General features: G+C 38.8%; 1 protein-coding gene across 2 annotated transcripts in view; it reads left to right on the top strand.

Moving 5' to 3' along the window:
• The window catches only part of TENM3 (teneurin transmembrane protein 3), a 120028-nt gene that overhangs the window by 61062 nt on the left and 36219 nt on the right, over positions 1-22747 (top strand). Inside the window, exons 11-19 of one of the 2 annotated variants that reach the window (XM_010136593.1) lie at positions 1883-2099; positions 3151-3270; positions 3672-3933; positions 11389-11656; positions 12235-12378; positions 15519-15768; positions 16192-16212; positions 21578-21810; positions 22355-22509. In XM_010136593.1, the coding sequence (XP_010134895.1) occupies positions 1883-2099; positions 3151-3270; positions 3672-3933; positions 11389-11656; positions 12235-12378; positions 15519-15768; positions 16192-16212; positions 21578-21810; positions 22355-22509 (1670 nt within the window). The remainder of the gene's footprint in view (positions 1-1882; positions 2100-3150; positions 3271-3671; positions 3934-11388; positions 11657-12234; positions 12379-15518; positions 15769-16191; positions 16213-21577; positions 21811-22354; positions 22510-22747) is intronic. The other variant, XM_010136601.1, reaches the window with a different exon arrangement.

Below are 22747 nucleotides of genomic sequence, written 5' to 3'. Positions count from 1 at the left end.
CTGAAAGGTGGTCTTTTTTACACCCTCCCGGTAGTTACTTGTACACACTGAGATTCCACTCCTGCCCCAAGCCTTCTCTTCTCCAGCCTCAGTTCTCTCAGCCTTTCCTCACTCTTAGGAGAGATGTGTCAAGCCCTTAACCATCTTCATGGCCCTTCACTGAGCTTTCTCTAGTGTATCCATGTTTCTCTTGTACTGGAAAGCCCAGCCCGCACACAGCATTCCAGCTGTGGCCTCACCAGTGGTGAGTAGAGGGGAAGGATCGCCTCCCTTGATGAGCTGGCAACTGTTCTAATGCAGCGCAGGATGTCACTGGCACCTTCTTTGCCACCAGGACATGTTGCTGGCTCATGTTCAGTTTGGCGTCCACCAGGACTCCCAAGGTCTTCTCCACAAACCTGCCTTGCTGCCTGTTGTCCCCCAGCACATACGAGTGCAGGCGATTGTTCCTCCCCAGGTGCAGGACTTTACACTTCTCTTTGTTGAACCTCATGAGGATGCTGTCAGCCCATTTCTCCAGTTTGTCAAGGTCCATCTGAATGGTGACGTGGCCCTCTGGTGTATTCTCATCCCAGGAAAAATCAATGTTCTTTCTTTTCTCTTAAAAAAAGTTTAAACTTTGATATAGTTAATGATGACTTTTTCATCTCTATTTTCCCTGAACTGACTTCAATGTCAGCTGAGTTAAATAAGAACTTTAGATGTGCAAAAGAATAGAAACCCCAGTCCTTTACTGTTTTGCCAATCCTCTAACTGATCCACATAGCACAACATTCCTTAGAGGAATACCTTTAGAAGATCTCTGTTTACTTACATTCTTTCAACATATGATTGAACAAAAATGGATGGTATTTTTCCCTTCAGAAAGAAGTTTAAAGCTAGATGCTTTGTGAGAGAAGCAGCCATGGGCTTCCTCCGAGTACTGCATTGGTATATTTTTCAGTTTAGTGGAGCAAGCAATCTCCCTCTCTAATATAAATGGAATAATAAAATGTTTGAGCTATTTCAGTCCTGCTGTTCTTTTGGGGAAATAATTATCAGCTATGTGATACCATATTACATTCATCTAGAAATTTTCTGTAGCTGACATTTCCAGGCTCATTTTCCTTACGACTTTACTTACAGCAAATTAGTAGTTATCAATTTGATCTTGATTTTAATCTTTCACCAAATTAGATTTCCAGTGATGTGACAGATCTAATGTTCATTATATGTGAATATTTCAGCACATAAGCATAAAAGCACCCATGTGTTTAAATCTTGTTTATACTGGCCAGCATTCCTCATCAGTTTATCCAGAATAAAATCTAAATGTTAAATACAGATTTTGTTCTCTCACACGTTTTCATGCAAAATAGTTGTGGAAATTGCCTTTGCCACTAGCAACAAAATCTTTCTGAGGAGGAAGATTCTCTGTGGAATCCACCTTGATAAATATTGTGAAATATAAAACTACTTGCAGTGTAGATATGCTAAGAAACTTCAGGAAAAACAGCCGAGTGGGAGTTAACTTGTTTCTTTTCTCTAGCCAAATAACCTTATATAAAAGCTTCTTAGACCCACCTAAAATGCTTAATATTTATAAGTTAACAGTGTATGCAGAGCCCGAGTGCCTTCATTTTCTGCCTTGTTCAACATGTTTTTAGAAAAATATCGAATAAATAGGTTTATATGCAATACTGAGTGTGTTCAGCCTGCATGGATTTCCATGGGAGTTTAAGAGCTCAGTGGAAAGAAACTCTTTTTCCTTAACTGCAAATGAATTCATTAAAATCTTAATTATTAGCATGCTTCCATACTAAATCTCCCTCCTGCCTGGCTCATTCACATGAAAAGGGGCAGGAGGAAGAGTTTGTTCATTTGTGTGCATTTCTGCCAACAGATGGGCTAGCTGACTGTATGGATCCTGACTGCTGTTTGCAGAGTTCTTGCCAAAACCAGCCTTATTGTCGTGGACTACCTGATCCCCAAGATATTATTAGCCAAAGCCAACAGTCACCATCTCAGCAAGCTGCCAAAGCGTTTTATGACCGAATCAGTTTTCTCATTGGAGCAGACAGCACTCATGTCATACCTGGGGAAAGTCCTTTTAATAAGAGGTGAGCATGACTCATCGTTTACTCAGGAATACGGAAGAAATTGAAGAGTGCGTGAGATTCACGTGTAGGAGAAGATCCACTGTGACTGCAGATTTCATGGCATGGACTTCCAACAGAGACCTTTTCACTTAATATATAAAAGAGAAATTTTTTTCGCATTTCCTGCAAAATTCAAATTGCCAGTGCCAGTAGGTTACAGAGGTACTTGCCAAGCTTCGTACCTGTATTCTAACAGGACACTTCATTAATGATAAATAAATCTTTATTTAAGCAGTTTATTTGGGCTAGCACAGTTGGAATACATCAAAGCAATAAAAACACTTCAGAAGGAAAAGCAAATCTGCACTTTTTAAACTGAGCTCACTAAATAATATAAATTATGAATTAATGTAATAGAACTGTTAAGTGCACGACAGTATAATTGCATAAACTATTTGACTGGTGCTCTACAAAGCAGTAATGACGTGAAAATAAACCAGTAACAGGAAGCAGGTGTCTGGGATCTCACTGCGTGAAGGAAGATGATTTACGCTAGAACTACTGCGTTTGCAGTAATTTAACAGCATTAATGTGTTCGGGCACAGCAGTTGATTAAAAGTTGTTGCACAAATGTTCCTTATTGCTCTTTTAAATTTTGTTCTTCATAGTTCCTGCAGTTTTACAGATTGCTTTGATACTAATTGAAAAGTGCGTTGTTCTTTAGGAGTCTGCCAGAAGTATGACTTAGAGCGGGAACATCTAGAGCTTATAAGTTCTTAAAATGCTTCCCTGGATTTCTGGTCTTAGTAACTCAATAGACACAATGAACCAAAGTACAATCAACAACACTGAAACAAAATTATCTGTGGATTTAGAGGCATTTGTTTATACAGTGTAAATTATGTGAACGTGTGAAAGTGTTGTAGTCTCAGAAATATTTTTTAACAGTAGTCGATACTGTGAAGAGACACACACCGTGTGTCTGTGTGTGTGCGCGTGCTACGAGCTTTTATTCATTCAAAAGAGAACAAGAAAAGCAGATTTGTAATTTGATCCTGCATCTTTTTCACAGTCTTGCATCCGTCATAAGGGGCCAAGTATTAACTGCTGATGGAACACCGCTCATTGGAGTCAACGTCTCCTTTCTACACTATCCAGACTACGGATACACAATCACTCGCCAAGATGGAATGTAAGTTCCCTTTGAAGCACTTTTAAGTCATAAAGACAGCAAAGGTGTTACTGAAGAGCTGCTTGTCAAAACAAATTAATAATAAATACTGGAAACAAAAGACGTGGAAAAAAGTGATTGACCAAAGTTGTACTTCATACATTCTTCAAGTGTTAAACATGCTGATTATATACTTCAGAAGTAGGAGGGCTTGCTTAATTTAAACGCAGCATCCTAAACTCTCCATTCTCTTAGTGCTGTATTATGTAATATAATTTAGTTGAATTCTCTACTGTTCCCAGTAGAGCCATTCTGCCTTCAGAGCAGTACAATGGAATGAAAAGTCAGTCTGTAAAATGGAGGCTGTGGATGGCTTTGGGAATTTTCCGACTAGCTAGCCTTGTTGTTTTCTTTCTTCCTAGGTTTGACTTGGTAGCAAATGGTGGTGCCTCTCTGACACTGGTGTTTGAGCGATCACCATTCCTGACACAGTATCACACGGTATGGATTCCCTGGAATGTCTTCTATGTCATGGACACTCTGGTCATGAAGAAGGAGGAGAATGACATTCCTAGTTGTGATCTGAGTGGATTTGTAAGGCCAAACCCCATTATCGTGTCTTCTCCTTTATCCACCTTTTTTAGAATTTCTCCTGAAGATAGTCCTATCATCCCTGAGACACAGGTAAAGTGTGCTTCAAATAAATAGCCTTTTTTCACAGACTAATATTAAGCAACCATAATGAAAGAAGTGCAAGTTACTGTTTTAAAAATGATTCTGACTAACTGATAAGAATTTGCAACGTGTGATAATTTTCAGACCAATTTATTTATTCTGTGGGATGATTTTTAATATTTCATCTGAAAAGAAAAGAGATATGAAAAATTGGTGTGCACTAGTGCCTAGTTTTGTATTTGCTTGTGTCATTTAATTTACAGTATCTTCAGTAATCAGACCCATCAAAATGAACACACTTCAGTACATCTGACTTTTTTGACTGATCTCTCATTAGAAGTGCACCTCAGAAACTGAAAATGAAAGGTGTTTTTCCACTATGTCTGAAAGATCTATATGATTCTGTTTATCTGTTTAGTCTTAATAAATTGCATGACACTGAGTTTTGTGTAAACTAAAAGAACTCTCTGTAACACTGAGGACAAGCTTACAAACCAATGGGCATGTGTGCTAATCTGCTCCTTCCAATATAATACTGGAAGTAAGACTCAACATTTAAACCTTGCTTTAAGGGGGAGGAGCCATGACTGAAATGTTTTTTCTCTAACAGAGATTTATTAAGTTCCTCCATCTCAAATAACTAATCACTAATACTGTCTTCCTGAACTCTTAAAGCAGAGTTACATTTCTTTATCTCATTGATTTCTGATAAAACCTTTCCTATTATGCCTTTACGCCTCTCTCTTTCTCTCCCTCTCCCTTCTTTCCCTCTCCTTTCTCTCTCTTTTTCTCTCCCCGACCTTCACAATGTCATAATTACGTAGGGCACTCTTTTTCCCATGCACTAAGAAATGTCCTTGTCTCTTCAAGGGAAACACAGAAAATGTATTCAAATGTTTTCATGCAGAGCTCTTAAGAGACGATCAAAATCATTAAGCAATTCACAGTATGAGCAGGTTTAAAGTAAAGATGTAAGAAAATTAGAACTAAATGCTCATACAAATCTAGACTGTGCTAGAAAATTGTTGCTTTTATCCTCATGATCATTTCTGTGCCTTTGATAGTTGCAAATCAATTAAAAGAAAGTATTTGCAAAACACAGACCACTGGAAAACAGCTCCAATTTACTTGTTTTGGCAAGACATGATAGATTCAGCTCTTGAAGTGATGGAAAATGGCTTAGATAGGTGGGGTGTAAATCAAGAAAAAAGTAATAATAGCATAATGTCAAAAAATACATATTTTCAAAAAACACTTGTTTAGATAAACAAGTCATTTCATGAGCAGTGGGACTTACGAAGTCTGGATTCCTACTAATTCCCACCCATTGAAGTAATTCCAGCTATCTGCCATACCCAGTCCTTCCCACACTGACTAAATTCAGCCTTTTGCTCGTGGGAGTACCAATTTGGCTGCTTCTTCCCTACCTGAACACCTTCTTTTATAAACCCTAAAGGAACTGAATTATCTTTAGACATTTCTACTGTTATTTCAAATGTGGTTGAAATTGGCTACCAGGCTCAAAAGAAGTGAGGTGGGAGGGCTAACAGGCAGGACTGTTGGGTGAAGTTGATTTCCCTAGCAAACCAGCCAGAAGGAAAGATTAGCGGAGCCTAGGCAAGTGGTGTGGATGAGTCATTTATGGTGAGATAAAAATAGCATTATGTATGCAAAAATGCATTTTCAGAACTGTATAAAAAAAAGAAAGCATCAAGGAGTATTTTCTTCTCTATTCTTTGCTCATCACACACATAACCCCCTGCTTTGGTAAGTGGTTGCTGCACAGCTGTGCCTGGGACATACCCCTCTAGGGTCAGGTTTCCCTCAGAAATGCATAAAGTTCAATGCTCTGTCTCCCAAAAAATTCACTACTCTGATAAAAGATGGGAAGACCCAGATTCCATTTAAAATTATCTGTTCAGCACTGGAGGAACTGCTGTAGAGCTCTCCATGAAAAAGGGGCAATGCAAGTTTGAAACTGTAAGAGACTGGATGAAGGCACAGAGAAAGATACCATTCCCCACATTCCTTCAGTCAGTATTAGTCACCCTGTTCGAATGGTGTGACAGCACTCCCTGTCACATGCTACATCAGGAAATGATGTGCGGCTGTAATCATTGTCCCTTGATCTGCTCATCATCCCTTGGAGATAATGTTTCCAAAAGAGTGTACTTAGTGGCTTATGAATCCCAGATTGGTCAGAGGGGGAATTAAAGCCTGTACCAAAGAAAGAGCACAAAAGAGAACTGAAAACAAAGAGGGCAAGCAAGCAGAAAGAACAAATGCGGTGGGTAAAGGGGTGATCACACACCCGACAGATCATTACTCAAGAGGGATGATCATAAATAACATGTTAAATAAATTTGTACTACTTAGGCATGACTTTATCTACTTTTAATTGCAAGTTATCATGCTCTGCCTAGACTTAACTAGCTGAGATTAATCAGTGTGGAACAAGGCAGTAAACTGCATGCAGATGAGGGAGATAAGGTTAAGCTAGAGCCGCTTATACGTGTTAGGTATTATTGTTGCTGGTTTTCTCCCAATATAATAAATGTCCGTTTGCCGCATATTGCAGTGTGGTCTGGGAGAAACCCACGTGAGTCACAATGAGCAATTGTGAAATTGAGTTTTTGCGGCTTTCCTTCTCCTAAACTTCTAATGTACACTGTTATGTATGCTTGCAAGATGCCTTCTGCAGGTCCTGAGCAGCTTGTGTCAAGTGTGTGGGAGAATAAAGACTGAAAAGTTTTCCTTCAACTTGTTTGTTCAAGGTTGCACAGGATTTTTCCTCTCCCCTGACTCTCTCTCACTACTGGCAATACAATACAGTAGAAGCTGGCAGAAGTTATTTGACCAGAAGAATTCAGGGTAAAACTCAGGCCTCAGGGGCTTAATAAACATGTTTTATTGTAACTTCAGGGTGGCCAGATTTTCAGCAAAGAAATTAACCTATTTTATCATTTAAACAGGCTCAGTATTGGAGCCAGTTCTATTTAATCTTTTTATCAATGATCTGGATGAGGGGATCAAGTGCACCCTCAGTAAGTTCGCAGATGACTCTAAGTTAGGTGGGTATGTTGATCTGCTTGAGGGTAGGGAGGCTCTACAGAGGGATCTGGACAGGCTGGATTGATGGGCTGAGGGCAGTGGTATGAGGTTCAACAAGGCCAAGTGCCAGGTCCTGCACTTGGGTCACAACAACCCCCTGCCATGCTACAGGCTTGGAGAAGAGTGGCTGGAAAGCTGCACAGCAGAAAAGGACCTGGAGGTGTTGGTCGACAGATGGGTGACTCTGAGCCAGCAGTGTGCCCAGGGGGCAACAGCATCCTGGCTTATATCAGAACTAGTGTGGCCAGCAGGACTAGGGAAGTGATAGTCCCCCTGTACTCAGTGCTGATGAAGCAGCGCCTCAGATACTGTGTTTTGGGCCCCTCACTGCAAGATGGACATCGAAGTGCTGGACAACATCCAAAGAAGAGCAACGAAACTGGTGGAGGGTCTAGAGAGCAAGTCTTACAAGGAGCAGCTGAAAGAACTGGGGTTGTTTATACTGGAGAAAAGGAGGCTGAAGGGAGACCTCAGTCTCTACAACTACCTGAAAGGAGGTTGTAGCAAGGTGAGTGTCTGTCCTGCCAAGCGAAAAGCTATAGGACCAGAGTCAATAGCCTCAAGTTGTGCCAGGGGAGGTTTAGGATGGACATTAGGGAAAACTTCTTCACTGAAAGGTTGAAGGTGAAGCATTGGAACAGGCTGCCCAGGGAGCTGATGGGGTCGCCATCCCTGGAGGTATTTAGATGTATGGATGTGGTGCTGAGGAACATGGTTTAGTGTTGGACTTGGCAATGCTGGATTAATGGTTGGACTTGATGATCTTAAAGGTCTTTTGCAACCTAAATGATTCTGTGATTCTATAATAGGATGTCTAGATATTCCAGTATTCCATGGAAGCTGCATCCTAGTTTCACTTAGTTAAAATCTCCAGATCTTCAAGTTTGTACTGAGAAAAAAAAAATGGTGGCAAATATCTCCATGTATGTATCCTTGTTTTATCACGTTTTCTGGTTTTCTTCCCTTTTGCTTTTTGTTTGAAACTTCATATACGCATCTTGATTTGTTCTTTTATGGATACATTTATAAGTTTCTACATATGTATGGATTTTTCCTATCCCTCTTCTCTGCGGTATCTCAGCAATGTTTTCGGTCTAGAAAGAAACAAGCGGTTTTTTCCCCTTTTCATTTTCCTTTGCTTTATGTTGTTAACTCACGGTTATTTCTTTCCAAGTTTATTTAAGAGCCTCAGTTCTAGGGGAATCTCTTTTTTAAAAGGAAGAGATTTTTCCATCTCGAAGTGAGCAATTGTAGCTCCTACTTAAGGGGGTATAATTTTCGCACTCCTTGGTCTCAAGGTTGGTGTAATAGTGGTTGCCAGTATTTACCTGTATCTAAAAATGCCATCTTTACCCCTCAGACCAAGGTGATGTTACATTTTCTGTAACAGCAGAAAAGAAAAAGCTGTTACTTCTTGGCAAAGAACCTTCTTCTGTGTGTCAAAAGTTTGTACTCATTTGTGAAATTTGTTCTCAAATCCTGTATTGAAGTTGTTCATTTTGGAAAAAAAACCCATGGCAATACAGCAAGCATTTTTCCCCCTAATTGAATTAAATTCTTTATTCAGGGTTCTTAATACCATCGGAGCATATCACTTGAATCATATTATATTTTGGAGCAGGAAAGCATTCCAGAGCCTGGGCAGCTTTAAGGCTTTTTGTCCACAAGAGACAAGGAGTCCTTCGCAATTTATATGACTCAGCCGCCAGCTTGAACTCTCAGGACAACAAACTCTGTCTTTGTGAAAATTGAGGTGACCCTTATCTCAGTCCTGTAGGTTAAATATTTCATAGCTGTCCCTCTGAGAAGCATCCTTAAATAAAATGTCAACCGTTAGAATTCGGTGGTTGGGCTATAACTCAGTCCCCTTAGGGTATCAGCCTTTCTGAAGGTAGTTTGATACTTTATCTGGAAAAGGTAAAGTACAGGCAGCTTGGTTGTGTTGGCAATTCGTGACGTGACTTTTATACCCAGCGACTTTCCTGATTGCTTTACAATTGATTTGTTGTCATGGCTCCCATAGGATGCTCACTGCTGTGCCTGATGATTTAACTATTTGGATAAACATTAAACTGATTCTCTTTGCAATGCTTGATTCTGGGAGAGAAATTGAGATGCATAACCTTACCTCTACATTTCTGAAGTTCTCAAAAAAATGCATTACTGGGGTATTTTATGGAAAGAAGGAAGCTATAAGTCAGATTTCCAGCAGGTATTTGAGGCTTTTGCAGAAACTAGTAACAGGGGTTTAGGTTTTGTTTTAAACCTCACTGAGAACTGCGTGAGTGTCCTAGTTTCTAATTTGATAGTAATCCAAATACACAGTAGAATTTCCTGGAAATTGAAACCTCAAGGTGTCCTCTTTATTGCCTGTTATCTCAGCCAAGAGTACTGGAAGACCACCTAAGTGTTTAACGCTGCTCTTCCACAGTTGCAGGTCTGAAAGAAGCAATGGTCGTAACAGGAGACCAGTGAATTGTGTCCTATTACAAGCATATTCTTTCTTTTTCTCCTCTTGCTTACGGAGACCTCCATCTGTTAGACTAGCCCTAATGTGCAATATATGAGAGTCCTGCTGATCTCTTGGGGGGGAATTTGTCTTTTGTTCCTAGGTGGTATGAGTTTTTCCTTCAAAGTTATAGAAAAGGAGTAAGTTCACAATCACTTATCTCTCTAGAGAGAGGAGGGAGTTGTTTGTGTAGAAAAGATTTGCTTGTTCTCTGGCTTACATACTGTGCGTATATTTGACTGAGGGAGAGCAGACTAGATTTACAAGCACAAATTATGCCACTGTCACCTCCTTCCAAGTGATGGCACTGCTTGTCATTTCTTGTCGGTGATGGCAGGTTCTTGGTGGGCAAAAAAAGAAACATTCGAAGATTAAGAATTATTAAATCTTAATTTAATTTAATTCAATTCAATTTAATTTGTCTTGTACCTTCCAATTCCTCCTTTACGTCCTACAGCTCTGTAACAGTCTTACTGAGGAAGGAGTTGCATGCCTACATGTGTCAGATGTAAATAACCATTTGTGGTTATTAAGCAAATGTGCTAACTTGGAGGTTGGTGTAGCACCTGTTGCCCTCCTCCTGTGCATGAACCACATTATTTGACCATATTCAACACAGGCAGTTGTTTAAAAGCGGTGTCCAAGGTTTTCTCTAGCATAGAAAGCTAAATTAGCACTTCTTTAGTAGCCAGCTTTTTATCCCAGTGACATCTCAAGCCTTACATTTACAACAGTGCTCTCCCTGAAATCTGCTTTCCACTAATATTAAATAGTGTTTGGTCTTTAGTACTAGAGAACAGGGAAGTAAAATAAAGTTTTCAAAATTTACTTCTCCAAGAGTGCTCCTTTGATACCACCAAGGCTCTGGGCTTGTGCCTCAGCACCCCTTGCCCTGTCTTCCCACCAGAGAAACATTTTCTGTATAAATGTGTCTAGGTACTTTTTTTTTTTTCCCCCAATAATTCAGGGTACTTGGTAGCAGTTCACTTGCAGTGCTGTCTCTCAGTATTTATGTCCTGGCTGAGGTATAGGAGAGTATAGGCTGTCTTCATCCATGTAACACAGAAGTCTTTCACATCCATCCATCACCCACAAAAGCTCCTCAGCTCAGAGCAAAAGACAAGGTAGAGGTGGGGGGGAACCTTTTAAAAGTAAAATTGAATCATTGCACCTCTCTGAAATGAGAAAGTGGTGAGCTGATGCCTGAGTAGTGAATATTGATCAGGAAATATGGAAAAGCTTTCCCCGAGGCATCCTACTTATCCGTCTTTGAAGTAAATGCAAGAATGCTCTAGTTTAAAGTATTTACAATCCACAGGTAATGCAAATAATAAACGACCTGAAAGTCCTTCCTGCCTCTACAGAAGCAATTAGACTTCCCAACCCAAATCTGAAGCTTCATGGTGCTTTGTGACTCTACTGCCTTTATGATGTATCCGTAGTTGGGACATGGGTGGCAGTATAAGAAGGGGCTATTTTCACTTAGATGAAAGATGGTTGTTTGCCGCTTTTGCAAAAGCAGTTGGGAATGTTTTCTCTCTCCTGCATGCTTCCTTTTCCCCTGTGAATAAAAAGGAAAGATCTTTGAAATCCTTCAGCAGAAAGTATCAACTAAGCAGTTTCAGTTTAATGAAGAATTTAGACTTCACTTTTCAGGGAAAAAAAGTTAAACATTGTTATTTATTTATTATTTTTTACATTATTAAGTGAAGGCCAGATTTAGATGATCCTTTCTAATGGATTGTTTTGTAGATTATGTCAGGCCACCTTTTATGATAGCTGCATTGTTCTGTCTAATTTCAAAATCATTCAAATACTGTATTTTTTTTCTTACCAATGCATAGGTACTTCATGAAGAAACGACAATACCAGGGACCGATTTGAAGTTATCGTACTTAAGCTCCAGGGCTGCAGGATATAAATCTATTCTGAAGATTACTATGACCCAATCAGTTATACCATTTAATTTAATGAAGGTTCATCTTATGGTGGCAGTGGTAGGAAGACTTTTTCAAAAATGGTTCCCGGCATCCCCGAACCTGGCTTACACTTTCATATGGGATAAAACCGATGCATACAACCAGAGAGTCTATGGATTATCTGAAGCTGTTGGTATGTCATGGATTTTTTTTCTTTTTTGCATTTTTACTGTTTTCTTGAAAATAGGGAAGCACATCAGAAATGCTTGTATTCATTAAGTAGAAAATGTTTAGCAGAATAAGATGAGAAATAACAGTGGATATTCAAATCTATTAGAAAATACTCATCTGAATTTTGAATTATAAGGAAAGAAAATCCTTCAAAAGGAAAAAGGGACCACAGCCTTTTTTCACTTCTAGTTCTTCCCCATGAAGTAGCCCTCAACCTAATAGTAGTGTGGTATTTAGTCTGCACACTCCTCATACTTAGAGCACAATATCATTCTGACGTACTTCACAAAATGGCTTTCCTTTGTACCTGTCCTAATGGGCTTACTTTTAAAAACTAACATTATTTTAATAGCCCAAGATTGCGTTTTGAAGGATTTGGGAATTCTGTTTATTATTTTCAATACATCTAAGGAAGCCATAGGGATTTTTAGGTAGCCTGGGAGAACAGAAGAACATAGGTAGTTTAAGTAAATCACATTCTTTAAACTCTTCTTCTGAATGAGATCTTGCACCTGTTAAGGAAATTTACTGTTATTTCAGTGTCTGTAGGTTACGAATATGAGTCTTGCTTGGATTTAACCCTCTGGGAAAAGCGGACTGCCATTTTGCAGGGTTATGAACTGGATGCCTCCAACATGGGTGGCTGGACATTGGATAAACATCACGTATTGGATGTTCAGAATGGTAAGGAGTTCATTTTCTTCTTTGCTAAGTTTAATACTCAACTGCCCTGTGCTTTAGTTACCTCATTCTAACTTTTCAAATTTTCACTTTGTTATTTTAAAAAAGGAAATTACAGAACGTGTTGCATATGGTAAATGCTTTGAGCTTTACAGTGTATGTCATGTTTCTTCATCCTATAAATACATATGCATTAATTTCATCTAATAATGTCAGCCGGTGTTAGGTTCACTTACCGAAAAAATCCAACCCAAAAATGTTGAAATTGTTTTTAAAAATTGGGTGATGCTAAGGAGACAGTGTTTTTAAAGCAACTGTACGGGTCGGCATTCTGTATCGGGATTAACTGTTTGTATGTTAACGGTATCTTGAACAATGTTTTCACTTCCAGTTTTCACAATGAGTGAAAATTAAACAGCAGTAAGAGGCAATCTGGCCAAACTGTCACTCCCAATACTAAATCCCTCATTTATAGAGGAGGTGTTCCTCTTCATGTCATGATATCCCCAGCCCCAGCACGGCTGCTCGTGAAGCTGTTAGCGCATGGGTACTATCAATTCTGCAGGATGAGCACTCATGGGCACTCTCCTCCCATTTAAATCCTTCCTTGAGGTGAATCCTCCCCAGGATGCTGTGGTCAGCTCAACCCACGGCAGCTGACAAATGATGCTGCCTTGAGTCAGCAAGAGCATTTGTGCCCCTTGTTTCAGAACAGAGTCCAGTCACTAGTAAGCAAGTCCTCCTTAATTTCAGTGAAAAAACAGGGAGCAATACACATTTAAAAAGAACCGTGCCTTGGCACCAAGGTAAATTTGTCCAGTGTGCTACTCAGCAACAGTCTGGAGGGTGCCATGCCAAAGAAACTCCAGCTCAATGCTGAACAGGAGGAAACTTGGAAAAGTTTGGCTGGAAGCATGTAAGAAGGTGAAATAAGCAGAGTCACATGGCTCAAGGTGGGAGTCGGTTGAGTTGGATTTTTATGCAAAGGAGGAGCCCAGAAGTAATTCAGCAGAAGTAACGTTGCTTCAGCAGTACCTGATGTCTGTTGGAGGTCTCCCACTACTACATGAGCTTATTTTGTGTGTTATGCTAATCACCACCTGAAGTATTGCTTCTGAATGGCAGAAAAACAAGGTAACCAAATCAAAGAAAGGAAAAGGTGTCATTGTACCTGATTTAAAATGTCAAAAAACCCTGTGCAAGTTATTGTGAGGTAATCCATCTAAAAATGTAAAGAGCTGTAATTATAAACATATACATAAGATTGATTCTGTTCTCAAGGTAAATTGACGGTGGCTTTAAATTATGTTCAAGAGTACGTTTGACAAGTAATGACATTTCATAGTGATGTGTGTCTAATTGAGTAAACGAAGTGGAGAGTTGTAATGACAAGGTGGATGAGCTGGAGACATGTATTTGAAAGAGAGTGCAGACGATGTTTGTACGGACATCCTGAACTACTGCAGTAAACAGTCTAATGTACATCTTTTAGTCTGTGATAATAGAGGAGAATTGTGAAGGACCAATTTTTCAAGGTAATGACAGAATAAATCAGGTGCAGAAGTGCTCTGTGCTGACTTCCAAAATTCCTCTGATGAAAATTATAGAACTAAGCTATTTCAGGCAAAATTATGGTGCCATGATTGTCATAAACGATGTAATCGTAGGAGAGGGGATTTCGTATACTGTTAATGCATTCTGGCTTTAAGTATTCATGAAAAATACATTCTCCCTCTTTTGATTTAGATTACGTATTTAGATTACTTGCCATTAGGTTTCCATAAACCATTTTAATTCTTCCTGATTTTATCATGTATATTGGTTTCCCTTTATAATCTCCTAGATTTTATAACATTTAAAGTAGTGAAGGCACCTAAAACATTTGAAGAGGAAAACAACATATTTTTTTCTTTGTATCTTCCAGTATAAAGAGTGCATTATGGGAGTGAGGAAAGAGGAGTACATCTTAATTTTTTTCTAGGCATCTCAAAAGAGAAATGCATCCCTCAGCCCCAAAATGCCTTTGAAACTCTGAGCACACAGTCGATAAAACACGTATCTCTCTAAAGTACAAAGTGACGTGTGGTTTACATGGATTATACCACGGAAAGACATATTGTGACTTACAAGTATAACTGTAATAGCTGACCATTTGTAGGCTACACCTCAATGGATTCCTGGAGAGAGATATATATATATAATGGGGGTCCCAGCAACATTTTAACACACTGTAAAGTCACACTTTTTTTCCTAAGACTGAAGATTTAACATAAAGCATGCATTTTTCTTCTCAGATTTCCTATGGAGGCTATAAGGAAGAAAAATACTGCTGGCACATTGCTTTGTCTTCACAAAATTATTGTTCCTTTCATGCCTCAAAGCAGAATTAAGTTTATGAGGCAGGTTGGCCTGGCACCACATTTTTTTTGCTGTTTTGACGTTTTTAATAACTGCCTATAACTGCAGACATGATATTGAGACAGACTTTCTTGCCAGAGGTACATTTTTGTTGTGAGCTGAGTAAAGAGTCTTTTGTAATGTAAAACTGAGGCAATCTCCCAACTTCTTGAAGTAGCTCTTTAATTAATATTTACAATTTGCAGCAGTAATCCACTTTACATTACATTTGACATCATATTCGTAATTAGTTATAGTTTGACGTTAGGTATAAAATCTGCAAATGTAAGTTCACTTTTTATAATATAAGCACAGTTAGAATTTTGATCATTTCTGGGGAATTTCAAACACAAACCTTGATTTCATTCAATATGCCTTGCATTTCCTCCAGCATAACAGATTTTATTCTGAATTGTAGCTACTAAAATTCTTAACATCTAAAAAGAGAAATGACTGGAAGCTTGTTTGGATATTAAATGCTAGTCTGTTTAGTGTTTCTACTAAATTTTGTGGACAAGATAATTTAATGCTTTGTGTGTCTGTGACTTAAATATAACTCTAAATGTTTTAATAAAGTCCTGTTACTTGTCGTGAGTAATATATGGTGGCAAAACAATCAGAAGTCCATTAAAATATATTAATCAGCTGAAAGAATATTTAGAATACTTACACATCATTTTATGCACATACATGCAAAGTTTTTATAACCTGTTATTTATTTTGGTTTTCTTTCTATTATCTGCCAGGAATTCTCTACAAAGGAAATGGTGAAAATCAATTTATATCTCAGCAACCCCCAGTTGTTAGTAGCATTATGGGCAACGGAAGACGACGCAGCATCTCCTGTCCAAGTTGTAATGGTCAAGCTGATGGTAATAAATTATTGGCTCCAGTTGCCTTAGCTTGTGGGATAGATGGCAGCCTTTACGTGGGGGATTTCAACTATGTTCGGCGGATATTCCCATCTGGAAATGTAACTAGTGTTCTGGAGCTAAGGTATGTTTTTTTTCTCATCTCGGGCTTTCGGAGTTGTGAATTACTGCTGCAAACTAAAGCGCATGGAATAGATTTCTGACATTGTGTTAGTTAAGTTTCCACATGCTTCTGGGAACAAAAAAGGTCGAGTCACAAGATTTTAAAACACCTGAAAAAGAATTTAAAACTAGAGTGAAAGGATTTTACCCTGGTAAAATATTTTAACTATGCTTATCTACACTGTGAGAATTTAATCTACTAAAAGTAATTATTCTGTGGATTTTAAGCATTAACCTACGTAGTGGACTTCAGTGGACAAAGGATGATCATTCACCACTTCACTAACTGTAGATATAAATGTTGTCTTCTTTTCATCTCCTAACATCCTTTCTGAATATTTTTCTAATAACATTTTTCTGTTCTTTTTTACTTGCTTCCACCAAGAAATAAAGATTTTAGACATAGGTAAGCATTCCTTAAAGAAGATTTATATTTTTCTAACTGTTCTTTTTTAACAAATGAATGCTTATAATGGAGAACTCATTTCTGAGATGTATTACTAGAAAAGAGGAGTATTTTTCAAAAATAATGAGTTCATATGTTTTAGTTATGTCAGCTGTCAGGCTGTATCGTCCTTTCGGATACGAGTTCCTCTTTCCTCATCACTCTCTGTCCACAGTCAGGCTTCTTTTCATGCTTGTGTGTGCCCTCCTTTGCTGTTCCCTCATCTCTGCTTGCTCCTATTTCTTGCTGGGCAGCACTTCTGCTGATCCTATTAAAACTCACTCATTAATCAGATACCCCAAATATGATGAAAATTACATATAAGTAATATAATCATGGAAGTATCGATTGAGTTCATTTGATTAGCCTTTTGATGTTGAGTCTTTTCTAGCTCACATTTAACAGATTTGTTTCTTTTAAAGGTGAACTTCTCTTAATAATGAAAGTTGAAATTGTCCCATAATAACACAATTTGCAGGAGTTAATTTTTTTAAGTACACCAAGATTCATAAGATTGGTCATAAAAACAATAGTAATCGGAAGCATTGTAGTACAACATTCATCTGTCCTGGCATAGCTGCAAAAGTGGCAAGAATAGAAGAGAAGAAGGTGGATGCTTAGAATTGCTTTGCCACAGCAGACAGTGTTGATGAGACAAAACCAGAATTACACTAAAATATTGCTGGATATGTGAAACCCTGAAAGACTTTGTGGTGGAACTGCTACGTATCAGGCTTAGCAGCCCCGCTGGTCCCTTTGTCTCCTTTTTTGCTGCCAATCCTTTTCCTTCCTTGTTTTTGAACAAATCCCAGAGGGTCATATCTCAGTTCTCCTTACTTTAAAATTCATTTTGCTTTGGACATGGTTCTCTGTGAGAAAGCAATTTGTGTTTTAAAGAGTATATTTCAAATGGGTTAGGCAAAAATTCCATGACTAAATAAGGTGCTTGCTTCAGTGCTAATGATCAGAACTGGGAGTCAATTCACAGTCTATTCACAGTCTAGCTGGGTTTATTTAGTTTTCCAGGTGTGATTCAGAGGCAGTCTCTTCCATTTAGTGGGTTTAGGTTTTTACTGTTATGTTTAATTTGCATTTGTTCCACTATTTTTAAAAGAATTATATTCCTTGTGGTATCACAAAGTTGTGATTGCAGCTGGATAAAACATTGTCTTGGCAAATGTGGAATAATACTCAAAATGGGAATTTGGAATGGACAAATGAGATTAAGGAAGGGATGCGTGATGAGTTTTGTTTTGCTATGATTTAGTAGTGGCACCCTGTCCCACTTTTGGCATAACTGTGATCACAGGCTCAACTACAGCGTTCCAGAAACTAGATCCCTGCACGCAGGAAAAGTTGTGAGAGAGAACATTGAAGGTCTTCTCTTTATTCATGCCTACACATGCAGAAGCTTTGGGTAGCAAAATTGCGATCATACTGCATGAATTAGTGCAACAGCATTTTTGTGGGCCCATACAGCAGATGTGAAGTGGGGGTTCGTCCTGAGGCAGATGGAGGCATAGAATACCATGAAGAAGTGGCTCTGCAGGAGCGGTTGTGGAGCCAGCAGGCAGGAGGTGTGGAGCTCACTGTGAAGCCTGACTACAGGCTGGTCTGCCACAAGTCTGAGTTTTCTCTCCCATCATACAACCTTTTCCCATGTCCGCTCTTAGCCTTAGAGTTTTGCTGCTCAGGGGCTTCCTAAGCTGAGAGCGGCATCTTTATGCTAAATATCCCCTGGCAGCTTTTTATTCTACAAATTCTATAAACAGCTGATTTTTATTTAACATGTGTAAAATTTTAGGGTCCACCAAATCTTCTTGCTGTGGGCTGCCCAGCTTAAGGACACACTGTGAGACCAAATAGCTTCTTTTGCCTGTGTGAAGTCCTGCAGAGCCCTGTGAAATGATGCAGAGATGAGAGAAGCACATCTGTCTGGCCTGTAGGAGAGGGGGGCAAACTGTCTGGTTTCGCTGGCAAGCCCTTCAAACTGCTGAGGAGATTTCTATTTAAACTGCAGTTTAGAAAACAGCCCTCAACAGACCACTTTGAGATATATAATTGCCAGGTATCAAAACTAAGAAAATGTACTAAAATACACGATCCCCAAGGAAAATTAATGAACGGGGCTAAATACTAGTTCAGATCTATTATCTATTCAAGCATTTAGCTTTCCTTGCCTACAAACAGAGTGCTTCAGCACAGAGAGTGATGAGCCTCCCACCTCAAGGAGCCTGTACTCTAAATTAGAGAGACAATGCAGATCAAATTTATCCTCTCATGTACCAGTGACCTAACAGTTTTTCAATCTCAAAGCTGAACTGATGTCTTTATACACTCTGCTGCCTGCGGGTGATTAATGCTGATGGGCATTCATGGAAGAAGTAATTTTTAGAAGCACTTTGAAGACAGGGAGGTCATTTGTAGGCTATGGCGGTATACCAAGCCTGTGGAGAGCCAGAAAAAAAGTTTAGCAAAACATAAAAACAGCTTGGAGGGTATGGTTAAAGTAGGCGCGGAGGAAATGGGAGAGAGACGGGGACTGAAGCAGGAAGATTATTTTTTAAAAACTGACACGTAGAGAGTAATGCAGGTGATCTGACAGTTGAAGAATTAAAAGATTGGCATAAGCAAGATAAAAGCAATGGGAGATAGATCATTACAGCTCTGTGCGTGTGTGTGTGCACTTTAAATTTGAAGTGCTTATTATTACTTGGCATAGACAGGACAAGTTAACTTGTAGTCATTTGTCTTTGCAGGAGTCCATGTTGGTATGTAGCTGAGTGTTTTGCAGAGCTACTGACAGCAATTAGGCAATACTGAAGGAGTCAAGAAGTCACTGACTATGATTTTTATTTCTTTGCGTTTGTTGTTATTAGCAGAAGGCAGAAGCATAGTATAATTTCAAGTTACAATGAAATAGAATAAACTCTGTGCAGCTTTCCAGCTGCTGGCTGCTTATCCATGTATTATATTTGAGATCTGCATCTTGTGCATGGATGTTTTCTGGCTGGAAAACAAATGTGGTTTTCACTGGACAGGTTTTCAGTTCCTCAAATTGTGCCTTGCTCCTGTGAATTGATCTTTTTATTTTCTATCAGCTAAAGCTACCACAGCTTTTTAACCTTCACATGAGCGAAAAGCTGAAGTTAAGCCTGTTTGTTGAATTATCTCAGAAAGGAGCCATTAGACATCTGCTTATGGCAAGTTGCAGGTTTAATATTGATTCAATAATATTATCCTATGCACTCCCAAACTTTGGTGGTTTTTTTAAGAAAAGTATAAAATAGCCTTTAATTAGCTGCTATATTTTTTTATTTTGAAGAGGATACACTATGAGAACTCACCCCAGATAAGAAGAGTTTTGTTGGATTTAATTAGAACATAAAAATATTTCCATATTTGTGAAGAAAACAGCTTTAAAATGCTTTTTAGAAAGAAAAAAAAATTGTTAGGCATAAACTATTTAGTTATTGATTTGATGACTCTTTATTCCAAGAAATGAAAAATACGATTGAGGCAATATTAGATGAGTTGAAGAGAGGTACTTTAATTTAGACTTCAGCAGTGTGAGACAGGACTTTATTTTAAATTACAGTGAAATAAAATTTAATTGCACATTTCACAGTTTGCAGTGTGTTTATATTTGAAGTGTCTGCAGAGTTTCTTAAAGACCGAAGTAATCATGTAAATGGGTATAATTTAATTTGCAATCTATAGAGGTATAAATAATTCGTACGCTAAAAAAAATTTGCAATCTATAGAGATATAAATAATTCATACACTACATATTGATCATATTAAATGATCTCTGTGTAAATTAAGGTTTTAAAAATACCTTTCAACTATTTAGCACATTATCAATAATAGATTTCTAACGGACAGGAATGTAAAGTAACCCTACTCTTGATTGTTTTCAGACATGCTGTGCAACACTGAGCTCCACAGCAGAGCTTTTTAAGAGTCGCTAATCACATGTATTTGATTTCATTAGTCTGTTTCACTTGGTTTCTCCATTCTGAACCACCATGTTAAAAGTCTTAAAACCAAAGAAAATCCTGTTTAAGCAACACGTTTTTTCTGTGTTTTGTAATCAGATAGCTATAAAAATCTGTCCCTGCTGAAAGCCATAATTTGTTCACAAGTTGTTCCTGTTGGTCTCTTGCTGCTTTTTCCAAGTGGCGGTACATAAAAATGTGTTACACTAGCACGGTTAGGTATTTACAGAACGTGAAATATAGCATCCTGTGAACAGATGTTTGGCTATCACCAAGACTGGTAGATCTGTTTGAGCAGCGCTTCTGCAAACATCAGAAGTGGGACTGACTGTTCTGACACTCTGCTTCAATCCATTAGGAGAGCATTTGAAATTACCTCCTGTATTTACATGACCTTATTTCAGCTCTTCTTGCCATAAATTAGGTCAGGAATCCCAGCTGCAGTGGGTTAAGTTTCTACATCATAATATATCAACCCAAAAGGTACTCTCCGGGGCTGTTTTTTTTACCAGCAGGGGAGAAAAGACAGTAATTCTCAATTATGTGGCACCAGTGGAGAGGCAAAATGTACATTTCTGGGAAAATGGTTAGCAATATATATTTTAACTGTAACAAAGACTGTGTTGGCATAGTTAGCGATTTTGTGCCAAGGTGTGCAGTTACTTGAAATATGACTCTGAGTTAAGAAGAATGGAAAAGCTGCGCTCGGTGCTCTGGTGGAAAAGATGACATTTCCTAATGTGTTAAATCATGCGTATCACAACTTTGAAAGCAGTGAATTAAACAAATACTTATGAAGGATGTCTTATCCCCTGCCTGTGAAGTAATAATACAAACTCTGCCTTATCTGTTGATGAATTATAGAAACCATGCACCCCAGAAGCCTTATATAAATTATAACACAGATAGGATGAAAAGAACAACAAAGTGTAAGAGAGGGCTGGGGTCCTGCTGCAAAGTTTGGAACTGGATCAAGGTCCCCAGAAAGCCTGGGAGTTTTTAAACTCCATATTTTGATTTGGCTTATTACAGGGTCAGGTGCAGTCTCTAATGACAGAGCATGGAACAGTCCTGTGAGCATCATGGGCAAAATGGATCTTCTGTCCCAAAGGATGAGTAGTTTAGACTGGACTGCCTGTAACATGGGCAAGAAACGTGAACCAAAAAAGGGTTTGGGACCACGACCTGTGCCACCTCTGCCTAGAGCATCACCCTTGGCTTTAACAATGTATTACTGCACAGAGCTTATAAACTGAAGCCTTTTCTTCTTGATCCAGCGTTAGGTGCAATTAATGACAGCATATGCAATGTATAATTCCATTTTACAGCAACAACCCAGCTCACAGATACTACCTCGCAACTGACCCTGTGACTGGAGATTTGTACGTTTCTGACACAAACACACGCAGGATTTATCGGCCCAAGTCACTCACAGGTGCAAAAGATCTGACCAAAAATGCTGAGGTAATCGGAGGAACAGGAGAGCAGTGCCTACCATTCGATGAGGCAAGGTGTGGTGATGGAGGCAAGGCGGTTGAGGCAACTCTCATGAGCCCTAAAGGTAAAAAGACTTATCTCCCGTAACTTTTAAATGATGCAAAAGTTCAGAGCCAGGGTCGTGACCTTTTTTAATTACTGAATCCAGTAGTTGGTTTAAAATGTGAGTTTGAATAATTTTTTCCAACTGGAAAGACCTTTGAGAGAGAGCTACAGGGGACCCAGGTGATTTTTTAGCAAATATTTGGCTGACATTATCGAGCATTTTTAAATGCTCATTTATATTGTTTGGCAGGCAACGGTGAAGATTTAAAATCAGTGTTGCTTTTGGTCCCACTTATCCCCTGCTTCAGGTTAACTTAAAAGCTAGGCCCTTCTCAACGCACAGCAGCAAATGAACAGCAAGTGGGATCAACAGCGGTTGATTTCATGCTGAATATTGGTTTATTATGCAAGATACGTTTACAGACTGTTTTAATACATACTGCATTAAGACCATATTTTTGGCCCTTAATTTCCACTAGATACCTACCACTTTAATACCCCTAATTATGGACAATATATTCACTGCGAGTACGGAAAACTAATTTTGATTTTCTTCACTGAAGGAATAGCAATTGACAAGAACGGGTTAATCTACTTTGTTGATGGGACCATGATCAGAAAAGTGGATCAGAATGGAATAATATCCACTTTGCTTGGCTCCAACGACCTGACCTCAGCACGACCTCTAACCTGCGATACCAGCATGCACATCAGCCAGGTACTTCTTAGCTGCTGCTAATTTGGAAAGCCGAGCTGAGGCCAGAAGTACTAATGAAGCTTTCTTGCCCCTCAAAATAAATCTGGGTGGGGTGCATAATGGATATTTAAGAGCAGGATCTGGGGAGAAAGAAACCTGTTCCAAGGGCATGAATTGCAGTGTGTTCTCTTAGCTATAAATGCTGCTGTATTCAATTTTTCTGCCCATAAAATTTGGTTCAGTTTAGAACAGCAAAACT

The sequence above is a fragment of the Buceros rhinoceros genome, unplaced genomic scaffold, assembly GCF_000710305.1.
Source record: "Buceros rhinoceros silvestris isolate BGI_N320 unplaced genomic scaffold, ASM71030v1 scaffold6810, whole genome shotgun sequence".
Classification (NCBI taxonomy): Eukaryota; Metazoa; Chordata; class Aves; order Bucerotiformes; family Bucerotidae; genus Buceros; species Buceros rhinoceros.
Note: the sequence above shows the minus strand (reverse complement) of the source record. Positions and strands in the feature narration are given on the sequence as shown.